Here is an 18916-nt window from a genome sequence, read left to right as displayed (position 1 = left end):
ATACGTGTTTCGTGGCTTATTCCTTCTTTGTGGTATGTTCTTAGTCTGGAAGATCTGCTAAAACCTATTCACACTGCTGATATTTGAAATACCAGTTACATAGCTTCCAGGATCACAGCAGCCTACAAACTAAGACAGACAAATGGGAATAACTCAAATGTACGAGTGATTCTCTTATTTCAAAATAGATGACATGTCGATTGATGGCAAACCTCGCTCTGGATGTCCGTCAACTTCCCAAATGGATGAAAAGGTCGACAAAACTAGTGAACTTGCGCTCGAAGCCCGATGACAGACCACAGAAGAGATGGAGAAGTTCTTTGGACTGTCTTGGAGCTTGGTTCAGTGAATTTTAAAGGAAGATTTGGGAATGAGAAAGGTTGCTGAGAAATTTGTGTCATGGATTCTGACTGGCCAAGAAAAGAAGCATTGAGTGGAAATGTGCCGTGTTCTGAAAGGACAGCTTAGAAACAACCCAGACTTTTTTCCCAGGGTCATTCTTGATGACAAAACGTGTTGTTCTTACAAGCTACCCCCTCCCCCTGAAAGCAAACATCAGTCAAGCTAGTGGAAGACACAGTTGTCATCTTGCCCAAAAACTCGAGTGAAATCCAGGTCAGACTGTTAATTAAGGTTTCTATTTAGAGGTTCTTCAAAGATTGCATAATGGTGTGTGACAAGAAAGGCCTGATTTGTGGCTGACGGGGTACTGGTTTGCCACCACAATAATCCACCTGCTCGCACAGCCATTCTTGTGCACCTGTTTTTGGTACATCAACAACAAAAACAACCCAGTATGCCTTTGTTGCCCCGTGCACCTTACTCACCTAACCTCGCTCCTTGCGACTTCTTTTTGTTACTGCACATGAAGAGAAACATGAAAGGACAGTGACTTGATGATGTAGAAGAGGTGAAGAAAAAACTAAGGAGGTGCTTAAGCCATCCAAACAGGAGTTTGAAAAATGTTTCCAAGAACGGAGTCACAGATTTGACAAATGTATTAAGTGTAATGGAGAGTACTTTGAAAGTGATCAGGTTGTTTGGGGAAACAAAATTATGGGTTTACAGTTACTTGAAGGTTAGGATTCTTTATTGTTAAATGCCCATCCATTTAACATGTAATGTATATAACACACCACAGTCTCCTGTCTGTTAGTTCTAAAGGACAAACCAGTGTCAAGCCATATCCAGATAAACCGTTTCACTGGTACGCCCTGCATTTTTCCTTAGTGTTTCGGTTTTGGGAAGCGTGATGATAGTACGGTCACTGGTGCTGCAGTTGGTTGCACTTAAGATTGGTGGTTCACCTCTCCCTGATGACACCGCAGAGAAAGGCCTAATAATTTTTGTCCATTGAGATTACAGCCCCAAAATTTATGAGCAATTCTGCTTAGTTACACACAGGGTCACATCCACTGCAGTGGGTTCAGTTTGGAATGTGGCTTTTTAATACCACACCTCTGACATGAGTAGATAAATATTTTTTAAATTCTTCTGAAATGATACCAGAGTGTATATGGAATGGATTGTTTTATTTGTAGTGAGAGAGGACAAGATTTTGGATTAGATTTTTATCCTTTCTACCCCTAATGTTGGAGCCATGGAGGTATAGTGGGCTAAGTATCGGACTTCTAACAACACCATTTGGTGGTTCATACCCACTAGCTGCTCCACAGGAGAAAGACGAGTCTCATTCTGTAAAGCTTTATATTCTCAAACTCTATGAACCAGAATTGCCTCAATGGCAGTGGGGTTGGGTTGTTCCCAATGTAGACTTTATTCTCTACAGTATTAACATTGTCAAATTTACTACTGATCATTGATACTGTCAGAGAGTTTGAATATAACAATTCATGGATGATTGATCCAGATAATGTTACTGATAACAAGCAACCCAAAATGTATACTTTTACAATGATAATTAAATATAGTTATCTTTTTATGTGGGAAACCAGTCCACCACCCCCCCAAAAAAAAACTAATACCTTGGAGTCAATTCTTACACTTACCAGCGAGCCCTATAGAACTGTACAACTTCCCTACAGGATTTCCATGGCTCTAAAGCTTGGAAATGGCACAGGAGCAATTTCCACATTTTTCTCCCACAAAACTACTGGTGGGTTTGAACTGCTGACCTATCAGTTAAGCTGAACACTTAACCACTGTACCACGAGGGTTCCTTTTTAGGTGGAGAATAATAATAATCGTTTCTATTGACCTAAACAAAATTATATGTTTGCTTGACTTTGGGAAAGTATCTATTAAAACCTTCCACTGAAACTATTTTCAGCAAGTTCTTTGAGTTCGCCATTTTATGATTTTGAGAGGTTGTCAATGTGATAATAGTCTAACAGATGACTATCTGAACATGGTTAAAATTGCATTTCTTTGAGGTATTGGTGTTACAGTGAAGTGGTTCACAAGCGTATCTAGTCATGTAAATTCTATTCCCACACTGATGTAAGGTGAAATGAATCAGCGATAACAGTGCCGATCTCATGATAAAGGAGAAGGGTACATAGTTGATGGGGTGGGATGGAGTGCTGGGGGGTTACCCGTTGTGTAACAGCTCCATGGCAATGACTTACAGAGTTTGGGGATATTTTAAAATCTTTATCTCAAAGACAGGGTTATTAGGCAAGCAGAGGAACCAAATCGGTCAGTTGTTCCATTTTCCAGAGCTCTTCATTTTGCACTAAAGTGACCTAATGCAAACCTATGAGAGAGGTGCCTGGAGGAAAAGAAGTGATCTGCAGTAACACATTGCGATTTGACAAAGAGGGGGCCTCAGCCATTGCTTATTCTCAGCAAAATATTCTTATCTTTAATTTTCAGGTTAATCCTGTGACAAAAATCTGAACAGGTTTTTATCAGTATAGTACAGGACCAGTCTTTTTCCAAAGTGGATGTTGGAGTGACCCAGTGGGCATGCAAAAGCAGACACCTACACTTTTATCTAATATTGGGGGCTAGAGTTCAAAAATTTTAATGGGGGTGGCCAAGTAATTTTTTTTCTCTGAAAAGGGGCCAACTAGGCTAATAAGTTTGGGAACCTATATTCTATATCAGTGGTTCTCCAACTAACACCACGCCCCTTTAACACAGTACCTCATGTTGTGGTGACCCCCAACCATCAAATTATTTTCATTGCTACTTCATAACTCTCATTTTGCTACTGTTAGTAATTGGGCGACCCCTATTAAAGGGTCATTAGGCCCTCCAAAGGGGCCATGATCCACAGGTTGAGAACCACTGCTCTATATTGTTTAATATTGTTAGCAAAAAAAATAGTGATCCATATTTTCCTACTGAACCAGCTTAAATTAAATTCTTTAACTTTTCCTTACTCTATTTTTAGCTTTCTTATTTAGTCTTTGAAGGCAGTTGAATATTTATAAAAATATAATTGCATACATATGAAATACATTTTTAGTATAACTAGAATTCACAAGGTCTGTTGGAATTGATTACATGCTTGATTGGTTTGAAATAGTTCTCTCAACAATGGTCCAAATATTTATGTTTCCATTATAGAACAAAATCCAGTCTCATAGCAGAGGAGAATATAATGTTTACAGCACCTTCCAGAGCCATGAACCAGAGTTTGACTACTTGAAAAGTTTAGAAATAGAAGAAAAGATCAACAAAATTAGGTGGTTGCCCCAGAAAAATGCTGCTCAGTTTTTGTTGTCTACCAATGGTAAGTATAATATTTTTGTATTACATTTTTGTGCCTCTTCTGTACATGTGTCCTGTAGAATATGTTTTCCACTTTCAAAGACAAAATACTTGTTAAGAGACCTTTGTGAATAGACTTGGAGATAACATGCATGATTATAAACTTGTCTTGCCTTCCCTTTTTGATTCTCTTTCAGTTCTTAAATTATATCAGTGATAGTCTCAGGGGCCGATATTTTAAAAACAGTTTATTGTTTTGATTAAAGTTTACTAAGTCCATTTCTGTTCAACAGTCTATATATTGTTGTATGACATTAGTTGTAATCCTCCCAATGTAGCAGAACTCTTTACCTCTTCTTCCCTGCAGTCCCCTTGGAACTTTTTTTGGGGGTGGAGGAGGCACACCGGCACATGTTATAGTGCCAAGAACCCAACATTGCCGTCAGACTTAGGTCAGATCCTGTCTCTGCCTCTTCTCACCTTAACTTGTGCTAAGTTCCTAAAGCTAGTTGTGTTTCCTCATCTGTGAACTGGAGCTGGTACCTATATATTGCTTATAGAATTATTGAGTATTGGTGTGATAACCCTCAGCCGACATTTACTGCCGTAGAATTAGTTCCAACTCGTAGCAGCCCCATATGTTTGCAGTCCTAAGATGGCATCTGCAGGAGCAGCCAGCTTCCTCTTTCTCCCCCAGCAACGCCAGGGCCCCGGGCATAATAGCCATCCCGTCCCCCAAAACACAAGCCCAGTCAGGTGTGACTCAGAGCACCCATGTAAACATAACAGACAGTAAATGCTAATTTCTGTCTTCTTTTAAGATGTAACAAGATACTTACAAAAAGTATGCCCAACTGTAAACACAATATCCTGTGAAAGTGTGGTCCCCACATTTAGATATTCCAGAAGAGAGCCTTTCCTTGACCGCTGGCAGGATCCAGTGAAGACAAACTGGAATTGGCTTACTGCCTTCCTATTAATCTGTGTTGGCTTGGAATTTTGATTCAGTTTTAATTTATGTGGTAAATAAATTATTTTGAATAGCATTTTATAGTTATGTTCTCTCTCCCCTGCCCCCACCCATTACATCAAACATTAAGCAATTTATAAAATTTCTACTCTTGGAAGTAAATGTCACAGGAAGTATGCTTGTATTGGAATATCGGTTCCTAATAAAGGCAGTTCGTTTTTATAAGCCAAATTTTTTTATGAGAAGAGATTCTAGAAATATGCCCTGACCTTGAAAGAGTATATAATAATGCACCCCACACACTCATGTCCCAGCTTCAGCGGTGAACTGATGAAGGCCAAACAACATTTCTCCAGTGCTCATCCTGCCCCTTCTCCGCAGTGTTAGTATTGGGAAACAAATCCCATTTCAGTTCATTGTGGCTGTGAATCTTAAAATAGCTGCTAACTCTGCATTCGTGTCTATATGTAGCTTCTAGGTAGGCTTTTCTGTGTTCCTCTCTGTATATAAATATGGAAGGCACCATAACACATGCCAGATCCTACCAGGTCCCCTGGGTGGTGGATTGGTCAGTATACTCAGCTAACGAAAAGATAGGCACCTTAGGAAAAAGGCCTAAGAATCAACTGCTGAGTCATCGACCATTTAATAAAATCCCCGTGGAGCACAGTTCAACTCTGACAAACATGGCATTGCACTGAGTTGGAATCAACTTGACACCAGTTGGTTTTAGGCACTGCAGTAGCTCCGTAGAGGGAGAAAGTACTAAATTCTGGGGGGCTGGGTAAGGAGTACATAATTGCAAGGAGGCTTCAAAAATTATTGAAAGCAAAACAAAAATTATTGAAAGCATAATTAAGAAATAATAAAATTTTTCCACAGCTTTTTGTAGCTACCTCCTATTATGGGTTGTTGGTTTTGTTTCTCTACAAAATTCAGTAGTGTCTTTGATTTGTGCATACTGCCAAGGTTTACATATACTAGTCAATAACATTTCTTCTACAGGCACTGTGGCAATGCATTGTAAGCTTCTGTCTTTCTCGATATTGTTAATGGATACTAAATACAATGCCCGTGTGTGTGTGTGTGTTTTGAGACTAGTAATCTTACTAACTCTGGTTCATTGTGGAAAGGATAAAAAAGAAGAAATGGGCCTTGAGCTTCCTCTGAAAACTTTAGTGTCTGAGTTAAAGCGTAAATAACAAATGCGGTGGCCCTTTACCGTTGTACAAGGGTTAGAGCGCTACCGTGAGGGAGTCCTTCATGGTGGAAATAGTTCTACATTTGGCCGTTGGCAGTATGAGTTACCCGTAAGTACCTCAGAGTACAAACCTGAGGATCTTTTAAAAGGGTGTGGATTGAAACCCCTCTGGAGAAATTTTACTTCGACACATGGCGCCATTACCACAAGTTGGAATCAGTGCAAAGGAACTACATTTATTTTTTGGATTTGTACTAAAGATAATGAAGTGAATGGACCACAAGATAACAACAAAAAAACCCAAAACAAAACAGGGAATCCTAATGCTCTTCATCTTTAGATGATTGTTTTAGAACAAATACTTGTCCCAAATAGGAGAAGAAGTCAAACAGTACAGTTATAGGGGTGTGTTCCCAACAAGACCTGCTGAGCCCTGTCTCCACAATGAGTGAGGGCTGCAGGCAAGCTTCCTCCATAGTACACCTGTCTCGGTCCTGTTAGATACATTTGGGAATAAAGGTCCGATCCAAGCATTGGCTTCTACTGCTTGGCGATTAGATTCCAGGTGGACGATCAGCCCAGAAGATTGTGCAGAATGGTTTGATGGGAGTGGAGCACTAAATTTTGATAGGTTTTTTTCAAAGGACACAGATCGCGGGCGCTGATTATCTTTTTAAAGAAATTGAAAAACTGCATTAGTGTGAAGAAAATGTTTTTCCCCACCACAACAACGCACCTTCATACTTAAAACTCAAAATACATTTCATTGGGAACATAATCGATTCCCTAGAGGACACCCAAACCATCTTTTTAAGGTGGTATAAGTTGAAGAGTGCGGAATTCTTTGGGGAAGGATTAGAGAAAATGTAACATCCTCCTTCAAAGTATGTAAACCTAGCTGCAGGATTTGTCAAGAAACAATAACTTTACATCTTTAATAAAGGTTTCTTTTTTCCCCCAAACAGTTGTATTGGCATAAAATTAATAAAGGTTTCTGATGTTGTAGCGGTACTGTTTGATATGCTTTCATATGTTATGTATGCTAGTAGGTGCGTTACACATACATGGAGTCCCACACCATATAACCTTCTTTGAGGCAGTGCACATCCACACACATCCATGTTCCCGTAGGTTTATAACGGAGTTCAGAAAGCTCAGTAGGCGTGTGGCACGTGGCAATTGCAACAGCTTCCCACACACACAACACCCACCATCTTGGTGGTTATTATAATATTACTGGGTTATGCGTGTGTGCTGTTCTGTACCTTCAGTATAAAAGTTGATTGTGTAACAGTGTGTGCTTAGGCATAGATTGACAGGTTTAAGTCTTGTGTGTTTGCATCGTGAGTGTTGTAGCATTATCTTACTGCGTAATTTTCTTTTAAAAGATGTGAGGTACAGTCTGGCTCCCAAACACACCAGAATTAGTGCTGCTGATAGCAGTGTGAAGAACTAAGAAGTTTGGGTTTGGAAGTGAAACATACGGATATTGAGTGAGGCAAATGTGGAAGATTAGTGAATGCTATATTGTTCACGATTAAGAATCACAGTGATCCTGAAAAACAGAACAAATTCCAGGTTCAGCCCAATGCAAAGAAAGCTACAAGGCTAATAGGAATGTGAGAGGGGCCTGTGTCAGACATGGGGAACTTGCTAATGACATTTATTGGGTATCAAACACAACCAAATCCCTCTCAGTCCATTGATAATCACTGCTAAGACATAAAGCTTATTCAGGATACATAAAGAAAAAGCAGCATCAAATTCTGGTATGATATTTGTCCAAATCATATGGCATCGTATGTCATATCATGGTGGCGGAGGACAAGTATTGGGCTGCTAACTATAAAGTCACTATTTCAAATCCACCAGCTGCTCTTTAGGAGAAAGATGAGACTGGATACTTTTATATACAGCAGAAAACCCTATATATCGGATCAGTATGATTTGGAATCAGTAACTCAGTAGCACCGGGCTTGGTTTTTGTTGTGGATCATGGACATGAAGCAGTGAGTTCCCAAACTCACAGCGGCAGTTGCAGTCTCTCCTGTAGGGGCTCTGTTCATTGGCATCAACTCAATGACAGTGAGTGTTAGGGTTACACAAAGGGACTTCCAAAATTGTGGGGAAATTCTGTTACCTTTCAATTCCATTTTTGTATGCACTTTTTGAAGCCTCCTAGTATTATCTGAGAGGTTTACAATTTAAACTCATCAACTACTTTTTGAGTGAAATGACTTGACAATCTATTCCTTTGAAGATTATAATCCAGGAAAGCCTGTAGGGAAATTCTGCTTTGTCATAGAGGATCAGAGTTGGAATTAGTGAGATGGCATACAACAATGACACACACACAAATAGGTTTTTTCACATGTAAAATAATCATTATAAAGTATAGAATTCTTTACCTACCTAAACTCTATAAACATATAAATTAAGTAGCTTGTGGAAAATATATTTAACTGCAAGGTAACTAAATTTAGAGGGGATTCTCAGCTGTGAATTCGCAGAAGTCCGTCGTGGTTTCTGTTTAATACGCCTTACCTTTGAAAAAGGGCATCCATAGGACAGCTGTAAAGTCTGCAAGTAGAAGATACCACTCACTGAGCCTGGAGTTGAGGAGTCACGGAGATACTCCATTTCTTTCCTCCTTTTATATAAAATCATTTTATTGGGGGCTCATACAACTCTCAGCACAATCCATACACGCAGCCATTGTGTCAAGCACATTTGTACATTTGTTGCCATTGTTCTCAAAAGATATTTCAATGTGTTTTTTATTTCCTTTTGAACTGCTTTTATAAACACATTAATTTTATTTTACACCCATTTGCCTATGAAAGACCACTAAAATGTGAAAATTCGTGTAAGAATAGTATTTTATGATTATAAACAAAAGTTCAATTCATGACTCATTACTAGCAAATAATTGATTCAGTAAATAAATGGAAAAGCAGGTCTTCATATCCTTTCCAGAATTGATTTTCTCCACTCCAGGAGATAGATCTTAGTCCTCCTTTTATGTATGAGTTAAGTTTAGTAACTTGCTTCCAAAAGTAGCAAGGGGGAGATTATAAGTACATGGTAGAGGGATTTAGCAGTTGCTTCATCAGCCAAAAGATCCGTTAACATTGCCAAAGATCAGTTTTTGCTACCATCTGTCCCCGGATGGGATACAAGGAAAACAATTCACCACTGATACTCTTACATACCTGTGATTCCAGTCTGACGATGAGACAACGCCATGAAGGGACATTGGGCAAAATAACTTGACCAACTACTCCTTAAGTGTGAAAGTTATAGGCCATAACCAGGAATGTCTGAGAAACTGTTAAAATCAGGAGATATTTGAGAATAAAATACAGTGTGCTTTTGGATTCTGGATTGGTTCCTGGAGCAGAAAAGGGGCACTACTTAAAATATAGTGAGATCTGAGTAAAGACTTTAGTTTACAGTGTTAATTTCTTAACTTTGACAAATAAGTGAGGGACTGTATTGTTTTCCATAGCCTTTCTATGTACCTAAACTTAATTCCAAAACAGACCGTTTGCTTTTTGAAAAGTAGTGTGCTATATGGTCCTATCATGGTGAGGATGTATGCTTTGAAGTGCGCGATATTTTTTCAGACCCTATTTCCTACTTGTGAGCCTCTAGTGTAGTGATGGAAACACCCCACCCCACCCCACTGCCGTCAAGTTGATTCCATCATACATTGACCATGTAGGACAGAGGAGAGCGGCTCCATAGGGTTCCTAGGCAGTCAATGTTTCCTGAAGCTGACTGCCACTCCTTTCTCCTTTCAAGTGGTAGGTTTGAACAGCCAACCTTTTGACTAGCAATCCAGCACTTTCTACACATCTGGGTCAATGAAAGAATTTGTGGATTCTTCAATAAACCCTCCAGGAGATGATTGACACCATGGCTGTAACTATGGACTCAACCTTAAGAACAATTGAGCGGATGGTGCAGTACCAGGCAGTGTTTGGTTCTGTTGTGCATTGGGGTGCTATGGGTCAGAACCGATTCAATGGCACCTAACAACAACAATAGACTGTAACAAGATCGAGAAAGATCCAGAGTCCTTAACATTTTGATTCTTAGTAATAGATTCTCTTAACTTACTTTTTTTTCCCTCCTCATATTTTTTAAAAGTAGATGTTTAGATACTAGAGTATAGGTGTGTAGATACTGACATGCTGTCAAGGGGGCCCTGTCCTGAACCCCAACCTCCAATGCAGTGGTTCTCAACCTTCCTAATGCTCCGACCCTTTAATACAGTTCCTCTTGCTGTGGTGACCCCCCTTCCTTCCCAACCATAGTATTACTTTCATTTCTACTTCAAAACTAATTTTGCTACTGTTACGAATTGGGTGGCACCCCCCGCCAAAGGTACGCGACGCACAGGTTGATAACCACTGCTCCAGTGGTTGCTCTGTTTTTGAGCCTATTGTTGCACACACTAGAGCAATTTATTTATTGTGTCTTCTCTTTTTCACTGGCAGCGATTTTACTAAACAAACATTGTGCCCCCTCCAGCGACTGGTTCCTCCTGATCAGGTGTCCAAATTATATGAGATAAAGTCTTAACATCCTCAACTCTCAGGAACACATTCTGGCTATAATTTTTCCAAGACACATTTGGTTTATTTTCCGGCAGCCAGGGTACTTGGAATATTCTTTGCCACCACTGCAATTCACATGCATCGATTTCTTCTTCAGTCTTCCTTATTCTTTTTTTAGCTCTCACCTTCTTTCTCTGGTTTATGTTTAAAGGCTGGAGATCTATGTGCGACTTGTTTAAATATCAGGTGAAATTTTATCTGGGTGCTTCATATGTAAGTTGGAATTTCGAGTGTGTGTGTGTGTATTTGAGTGGGTGTGTGTGTGAGTGTGGGGGTGGGTGGGTGTGGGTGTGTTCACCTGACTACAGTAATTTTTTTTAAATTAAATCAGACAAAGGATTTTATTCACTTTGTTTTAGGTAGGTGAAATAATGAGATACATTTCAGAACAATGCATTCATTCAAATGTCTCTTCAGTTAGTATTGAAGTCTCTTTTCTTTCTTTTTCTCTGAAAACTTGCTTTATTTTCTTCCCAGATAAAACCATAAAATTATGGAAAATCAGTGAAAGGGACAAAAGACCAGAAGGGTATAACTTGAAAGAGGAAGATGGACGGTATAGAGACCCTACTACAGTCACTACACTACGAGTGAGTACCTTCTGATGACCAGTGTGTCTCATTTCTGGATCCTGAGCGGAACTTCAATAGGAATCACACCATTCTGCTCCCTTCCCTACCAACAGTTCTCTATTCGTAGGACATTATTAACTCCCATGTCCAACATAGAAATGGGCCTACAAAAATCACAACCAGGACTCAAATTGAAGGCTCTCTTGACACTGTTACCCAAAAAGACAAACCTGCCATTGAGTAGATTCTGACAGCAACCCTGTAGAACAGAGTAGAACCACTTCCTTGGGTTTCTAGGACTGTTAATCCTTACAGGTGTAGGTATGTAGGTCTCCCCATCTTAACCCAATATGGATCCAGGGCTCCTTTGTATTACACTTAAAAAGATTAGCTTGAAAATGAATTACCTTTGAGAGCAAAGAAGTAGATTTGCACCATATATTCTAGCTGTAGCTCACAAATACTAACAATAAAAAGCTGCTACGAGCCTCCTTGATTTGAGCCGTAAGCAGTTATGAGCATTGAGCAAGGCAGAGCTCTCCAGCAGAAAGAGCCACTAGGGAAAAGCGGCAAGCTTGGAATGGCGATAAGGCAGCTGTGAGTTGGAATCGACTTGTTGTCAGTGAGTTTGTATTTTTTGTTTTTGTTTACTGTTGCCAGTAAGAGAAGACAAATTATCTGAATTGTTTTCCCCTTTGCATTTCACCGTTTTAAGGACTGTACAGCCATTGGTCATTAAGACTAAATCCCTGTGTAAAATTGTATTTTTATGTTTCGCCAGAAACTAAAATAATGATGTGCTCCTGACCTTGACTGCTACTGTTAAGAATCAATATTTTAAAATAATGAATCTCTTTCTTGTCTTATTGACAGGTACCAGTCTTTAGGCCCATGGATCTAATGGTTGAAGCCAGTCCACGAAGAATATTTGCCAATGCTCATACATATCACATCAACTCTATTTCTATTAATAGTGATTATGAAACATATTTATCTGCAGATGATTTGCGGATTAATCTTTGGCATCTGGAAATTACAGACAGGAGTTTTAGTATCCATTTGGGTTTGGAAGTTTGGTTTTGGAAAGTGTTCTGTCTATTGGATTTATTCCCTTCCACCCTAATTCATATTTATGTTTACATTTTATATTGTGCTGTAACATATGTGAGTTTCTTATTTTGTACTTTTTTTCTTCGTATATGACTGATTGAACATAGAGTCATTAGAAATTTCTCTGAGCCCCTTTAAAATATACATATGTTTTTTAAATTCATGACATGTGTTAGCAGGTATTGTTCATGTATGCATTTCCAAATAGATAGCCTTTGAAAAAAATAACCAAGCTTTATACTAAATTACTAATCTACCAACAAATATGAGAGCTCTTTTCCCTTAGAACTTACCAGTCTAACAGCCTAAGTCAATGAATAATACTTTTGTTTTCATTTGATTTTCTCTCATAATGAGAGAAGTGAATAATCCTTTTATGTGTATAAAACATGCTCTTGTTTTTTAGATTTACATCTTTGCATTGCTTTTTTTCCCCAAAGCACTGTACTTGTGTTAAGTAAATCTGCCCTGTCAGCTGTGTTACAGAAGCTTAATTTTTTTAGCCTGTTGAGTCCCCTTAATGTACATTAAGCTCTCTTAATAGTAAATTTAATATTGAATTAATAGTTAATGCTGTTTATAAGACTGATAAATTTAAGTATGGGGGGGTTGTTTTGAGTGGGTTTCTGTTAGACCTAGAAAAACGTAGTATAAAATGGCTTCAAGTGTCTGTGTTTTCCTCTGTTATTTTAAACATTAAAATGTTGGCCCTTTAGAATATATTCTCCTATAAAGAATGAAAATATAAATTTCCAGATTATCTTCTCGTCAAGTGTCCAGTCATTTCAGAAATAACACCCCCCCCCCATTTGAAATCCACTTTACATTCTCTTTGGACTCTCTTCTGATCCATCATTGATTTGTGTATACTCTATTTAATATTGATTTAGGATATTTTTTAGCGTCTCATAGAGCTAAATTCCCCTCATGACACGAAACAGAGTAAAGTTGATTACTGAATGCTGACTTACCTGTTAATTTGTATTTTATTTTACTTTGGTTAGGAGGCAGAGGTGTGTGTGTGAGATGTGATGCAATTTAGATATAATACTTGTGCTTCTGTGTATGAACGGCTTTCAGGTTTAATATGTGTAAAATTACATTTGCCGTGCTTCCTAAGTGGAAGTTCCTTAATGAAATGTGTTCAGATATTGTGGACATTAAGCCTGCCAATATGGAAGAGCTCACCGAGGTGATAACAGCAGCTGAGTTCCATCCAAACAGCTGTAACACATTTGTATACAGCAGTAGTAAAGGAACCATTCGGTTATGCGACATGAGGGCATCCGCCCTCTGTGACAGGCATTCTAAATGTAAGTTCATTTCTATGTCTTTCTGTGAAATGGTAACATTTCCTCTTTGCCTTACACTAACCTCAGGCATGGTAAGGTTATTCACATAGGCGTGGAAGTTGTTAGTCTGTGTGCTCCAGACCTCCTGCGTCCTTTGGGAAAGTGCCACTTCAGGTAGTACTGGACGCACCCTTGGCAGTGTTCTCTGCTGATGGCCCAATGGCTGTATTCTTAGTAGAATGCTATTTTTGAGGGACTGGTAGTTGGACCCTTGGGGGTGCTTCTCGGTCTTAAATATAAGTTTAATTTTTTTCTGAGTTGAATCATTTTTTAAGCTCATGAAAATCAGTGCAAGCCTGTTACCGAAGAATTTTACCAATCACTCTAAGATAAGTAGCAGATACACGTTTGCAAGATGTCTTTATCATGGTGATACAATATGGACAAAGTCAATTAGTTTATGCAGAATATGTAAATTGGTTGCCCTGAAGTCAAGTTGAGGATGATTCTAGTTCCACTAAATTAGCTCTGACATTGCATATTTAACTGAAGATCTTTAAAAACAAAACCAGAAAAAGGCTGTAGGGGAAAGGATGTTGTTAGGAGCAGTGTTTTTCTTTCCTTTGTTTGCCTGTCAAGAAGTCCTTGTGGTGCATTGGTTAAGTGCTCAGCTGCTAACTGATAGGCTGGAGGTTTGAAACCCTCCGCTGCTCCTAGAGAGAACGGTGCCGTAGCCTAAAAGTCAGCCTTGGAAGGCCTGCGACTCAGTTCTCTGTCCTGTATGCTCCCTGAATAAAATCAAAGGCAACAAGTTCACGTGGGAGTGAGATTAGCCTATGATTTTACATCACTTAGGAAGTTCGTGACTGGTTGTTTCAGTACTTTTTACTGGAACCAGAAAATTTTATACTTTGCTTTTTATTTTCTGCTTGTTTTCAGTGTTTGAAGAGCCTGAAGATCCCAGTAACAGGTCATTTTTTTCTGAAATCATCTCTTCGATTTCTGATGTAAAATTCAGCCATAGTGGTCGATATATGATGACTAGAGACTATTTGTCAGTCAAAATTTGGGACTTAAATATGGAAAACAGGCCTGTGGAAACATATCAGGTATGTTTTACCTTTCAGTGTGCATAGACTATTTGTCTGCCCCAACGTAGTGTGGCTTTACCCGTAGAGTAGGCTTATCCCCCCCCTCCCCTCTCGGAGATCACTAGGTGAGGGCACACTGTCCATGCTTGACTGTTCAGCAAGGGTTGGTGGCTTGAACCCACTGAGCAATGATGTAAAAGTAAGTTTTGGCAATCTGCTGTTTGAAGGATTTCTACCCAGGAAAATTCTGTGTCTGGATCTAAGCTCCACTGTGTGACACATTAGAACACCACAAGCCATCATCACCTCGACTACACTGGGTTTGCGTTTTTGCTTGTTTGGGTTTGGTTTGGGGTTTATTTGTGACAAACTTAAAACACTCAGGATTCTCCTTAATGGTGCTTGAAATCTCAAAGTTAGTACCCTAGTTGAAATAAAAACAACAGAATATAGGCAACTGTTTTTCTTTAAAACTTCACTGTGTAACTTGACTTGTGTAGCCCCCAAGACTGATAAGTTGCCTAGGAGTAACTTCTCCAGTTGTTCTGCCCATGCCAAATCGAAGTCCTGATCAAAAGCTGGGTGTGTGTGTTACTTCTACAGAGTCATGTGTTGTTGAATTCGCACAATTGTATGGCCTGATTTGTATGTGGTTGAAGATTATGTTTAGCTCTCTTTTTTTTGCCTTGTATGCAGTCTTTGGAACCTAACCCCACATGAGCTGCAACTCCTCTATTAAACCCACTTTATGTCCCAGGCCTGTACACAAACAAAGTTCCATGGGTACCTGAAATAAGTTGAGGGAGCTTCATGTCTAGTAGTGGAGAAGTCTTAACTCTGGGAAGGCTGCTCTTTTCTATAGTGGCCGCCCTTTTGAGATTCTCTTTTAGCGAAAGAGGGATGAAAAGGAGCTAGTAAATTCCTTTTGTTCCCACTGATCACAGCGAACACTTGAAATACTGGGCTCACTCACTGCCTAACTTACCCGTTTATGAACTGTTAGCAAATACAGAATTGATACCTCAAAATCTAACCCTTTAATGTTACAGAAGACAGTGCTGTGCATTCATACTTCACTAAAACGGGCACATGATCGTGCTATGAGTAACAGCATAAGCATTTAATGAAAGATAGTTCAGTCATTTATGCCCATAAACCGGCATTTAAATAGGAAAAGGTAGGTGCTTTCTTTCCCAAGTATTTTAGTTTGTGTTATAAAAGAATGTGTCATATTTAAAGTGAATTTTTTTTCACTCTGTTCCACAGAAAAATGTGTTTCTAGAAGAGGACCGCTCTATTTCTAAATTTTAGGGTCATGTGCTATTACTATATAGACTAAAGAAGATTAAGGGGGTTTGTGTGTATTTATTTTTTAAAGATATTTGAATAATTATATCATTACCTAATTTCAACAGGTCATGAGTTTAAGTCAATATATATAGGCATAACATTTGTTTTTCTCCAGGTACATGAATACCTCAGAAGTAAACTGTGTTCGCTATATGAAAATGACTGCATATTTGACAAATTTGAATGTTGTTGGAATGGATCTGACAGGTAACTGGTTTTAATTTAAACCTCTTATTCAAGTATTAGCTTTATCAAAGGAGAGAAATGTACTATTTAACTCTCCTTCCATGATTGGTCCATTGGGTTGCTAATAATAGAAAAGTCGGCCCTTCAAACTCCCCAACTGGTCTGAGAGAAAGGTGAGGTAGCGTGCTTCCAGGAAGACATCCAGGCAACCTGTTCAACAAAGCTAGGGAGTGGGAAGTGACCTGTGGCGGTGTTTGTCCTGTTTGCTGGGCCGTGGTAGTTCCATGGGGAATTCTTCCTTCCGTCCTCCAGCTTCCATCCCTGAGCTCAGTGCACCTTGTGCCCAGCCACCACCTGTCTGTCAGTGGTGAATTGTGTTCATTTGATGTTGGACAGGTTTCAGCAAAGTGAATCTGTATTTAGAAGCCTTTATTTAAGCAGATTTCAGTTGTTTGGTATGTTGTATACCAGGGTTTTTTCCATGTATAGTGTACACCGCAGAGAAGCAGTACTTGGTAGGTGTCCTGCTGTAACATCATAGCCATGAGTAACTTGCTTTCTATCACTGTCCTTTTGTGGGGGCGTCCCCCTTCTCATGGGGTTTGGAATGCTCAGACTACTATTCCCGAGGATAAGTAACCCTTACTCTTTCTGTGTTTTAGGTGACAATATTTATTTAGCAATTAGTACATTCCAACAAAACAAGATAACAATTTTGGAATTATTTACACTTCCGTTAAAAGTAATTCGACACACTTTACTCCATAATAGTTGAATCATGGAAGTGTGGTATGGTGGATTTCATTATGCAGAGGCTAGTAGAACCTGGAACTTTTTTTAAAATCATAGTACTGGGGGCTCTTACAGCTCTTATAACAACCCGCACATCCATTGTGCCAGTCACGTTTGTGCACGTGTGGCCATCATCGGTTTTGAAAGCATTTTCTTTCTACTTGAGGCCTTGGTATCAGCTCCTCTATTTTCCCTTCAGAACTTGGAACTTTTCTATTTTATATGTTAATTGTCTTTCCTTCTCTTTTTTATAGCATGAGTTTTACTTTTCGTACATCTGGCCACAGTGAACCAAGAGCCCTATTGGTCAGGCTAAGGAAACCCTATCTGTACAGTCACAGCTAACCCTGAGAAGACACTAGTCTGGAAGCCTGGGGCAAGGAAGGATAAAAGAGGAAATTAGCACAGTCTAAGAGCAAGAAAATGATAGAAAGTTACTGTCAGCATGTTCCTTCATTCAAATCTGCTTAACGTTTAGTAGAGGCTGACTGTGCGAGGCTACATGGAAATACTGAGGCATATGCATTTTTTAATCTCTGGTTCATCTGTTTTGCCTGACTGTTCTGCCTCCTTTTTACAGTGTTGTCATGACTGGATCTTACAATAACTTCTTCAGGATGTTCGACAGAAACACAAAGCGAGACATAACCCTCGAAGCATCACGGGAAAACAATAAACCCCGCACAGTTCTGAAGCCCCGCAAAGTCTGTGCAAGTGGCAAGCGAAAGAAAGATGAAATAAGTGTCGACAGCCTAGACTTCAACAAGAAAATACTTCATACAGCCTGGCACCCCAAGGAAAATATCATTGCTGTAGCCACTACAAACAATCTGTATATATTTCAAGACAAAGTGAATTAGGGTTGGCATTCCTAGCAGAAGAGCCCACTTCCTGCTTAGTTGAGATAGTTGAATCTAGCATTCGTATCTATAAAAGAGAGAGGTCCATTGTGGCACCCCTTTCCAGTGTTTAATAATGTGCCATTTGACAACACATTTTTATAGCTACATGGAGAAAGCTCTGTTGACTCGTCACTGCGTTCTTCTCCATGTCGGCTAGCCATTTAGGTAAGGGTAGGGCACTTTTAATTTAAATGACTTCTTGCACCATCTTGCCTAATGGACTAGATTGGACTGTATCAACATTGATTTACTCCACTTTTTATGCCTTCCATTGTGATGACGTCAAACACAGTGAAAGCCTTCAGTCATGCTATGGGATTTAATTGTGTATCCTCATACTGTATCTATCATTGGTGGGGTACACCCATTCCCCTTTTTAAATTAAATACAGCTCATTCTTACTGTGGCTTGTAGCATTCCTCCTCGCCTGGCTCCTGGACTCCTCCCCTCATCTCGTACCTTGCCCCTCCACCCAGTCTTGGGGGTGGTGTATACAAACGAACGAACGAAAGCACACACAAGTGAGTCAGTTTGGGGTCAGTGGTAAAGGGGGACATGTTGCAAACAAATGTTTTAAATAACAGTTGGCTGTAATCACTCCTTGCCATGTCTGGCACTGAAAATAAGGGAAAAAAAACTACTGAATAAAAGTGACAAAGAATGGAGAATCTGGTTTTCTTTTTCTTTTGGATCTACCTCTTTAAGCCAAGGCACAGTGAAATGAAATGAGTTTCCATTGTTTTATTGGTATTTTTGTTCATTATTTTTCACAACTCGTCTTTTACATGAAGAAGAGGTGTTGCTTCTGTATGAACATGTTTTGAATATGTTTTTGGTGTTACTGAGGATTCCGAAATCTATAAAATGCTAATAGGTTTGTTGTTATTTACAATGTAGTTATGTGAGGGTATTGAACACATTGGCATCTGCACTTAACTCATCTGTTAATGAAATTGTAAGTTGGCACCAATTTATAGAACCTCATTTTTTAGATACTTTATAGCGCTTAATTTTGCCTTGCTACAAATACTAAGTCACAGATTTAATGAATTGAAACTTTGTTATTGTCGTTTTAGTCATGTACCATAGCATACACCAAACATCAAATGATTTTATGTAAACACTGCACTAAACTTTTTCTTTTCCTGCT

General features: G+C 39.2%; 1 protein-coding gene across 1 annotated transcript in view; it reads left to right on the top strand.

Annotated features, from left to right (window-relative positions):
• PPP2R2A (protein phosphatase 2 regulatory subunit Balpha) overlaps positions 1–18427 on the top strand; it is an 86537-nt gene extending 68110 nt beyond the window's left edge. Inside the window, exons 4-10 of the mRNA XM_075556486.1 lie at positions 3535–3700; positions 10949–11061; positions 11917–12094; positions 13302–13466; positions 14385–14554; positions 16002–16093; positions 17445–18427. Coding sequence (XP_075412601.1) covers positions 3535–3700; positions 10949–11061; positions 11917–12094; positions 13302–13466; positions 14385–14554; positions 16002–16093; positions 17445–17724 — 1164 coding nt within the window. The 3' untranslated portion in view covers positions 17725–18427. The remainder of the gene's footprint in view (positions 1–3534; positions 3701–10948; positions 11062–11916; positions 12095–13301; positions 13467–14384; positions 14555–16001; positions 16094–17444) is intronic.
• Positions 18428–18916: the final 489 nt, after the last annotated feature.

This window comes from Tenrec ecaudatus, chromosome 8 (genome assembly GCF_050624435.1).
Source record: "Tenrec ecaudatus isolate mTenEca1 chromosome 8, mTenEca1.hap1, whole genome shotgun sequence".
Lineage (NCBI taxonomy): Eukaryota > Metazoa > Chordata > Mammalia > Afrosoricida > Tenrecidae > Tenrec > Tenrec ecaudatus.
Note: the sequence above shows the minus strand (reverse complement) of the source record. Positions and strands in the feature narration are given on the sequence as shown.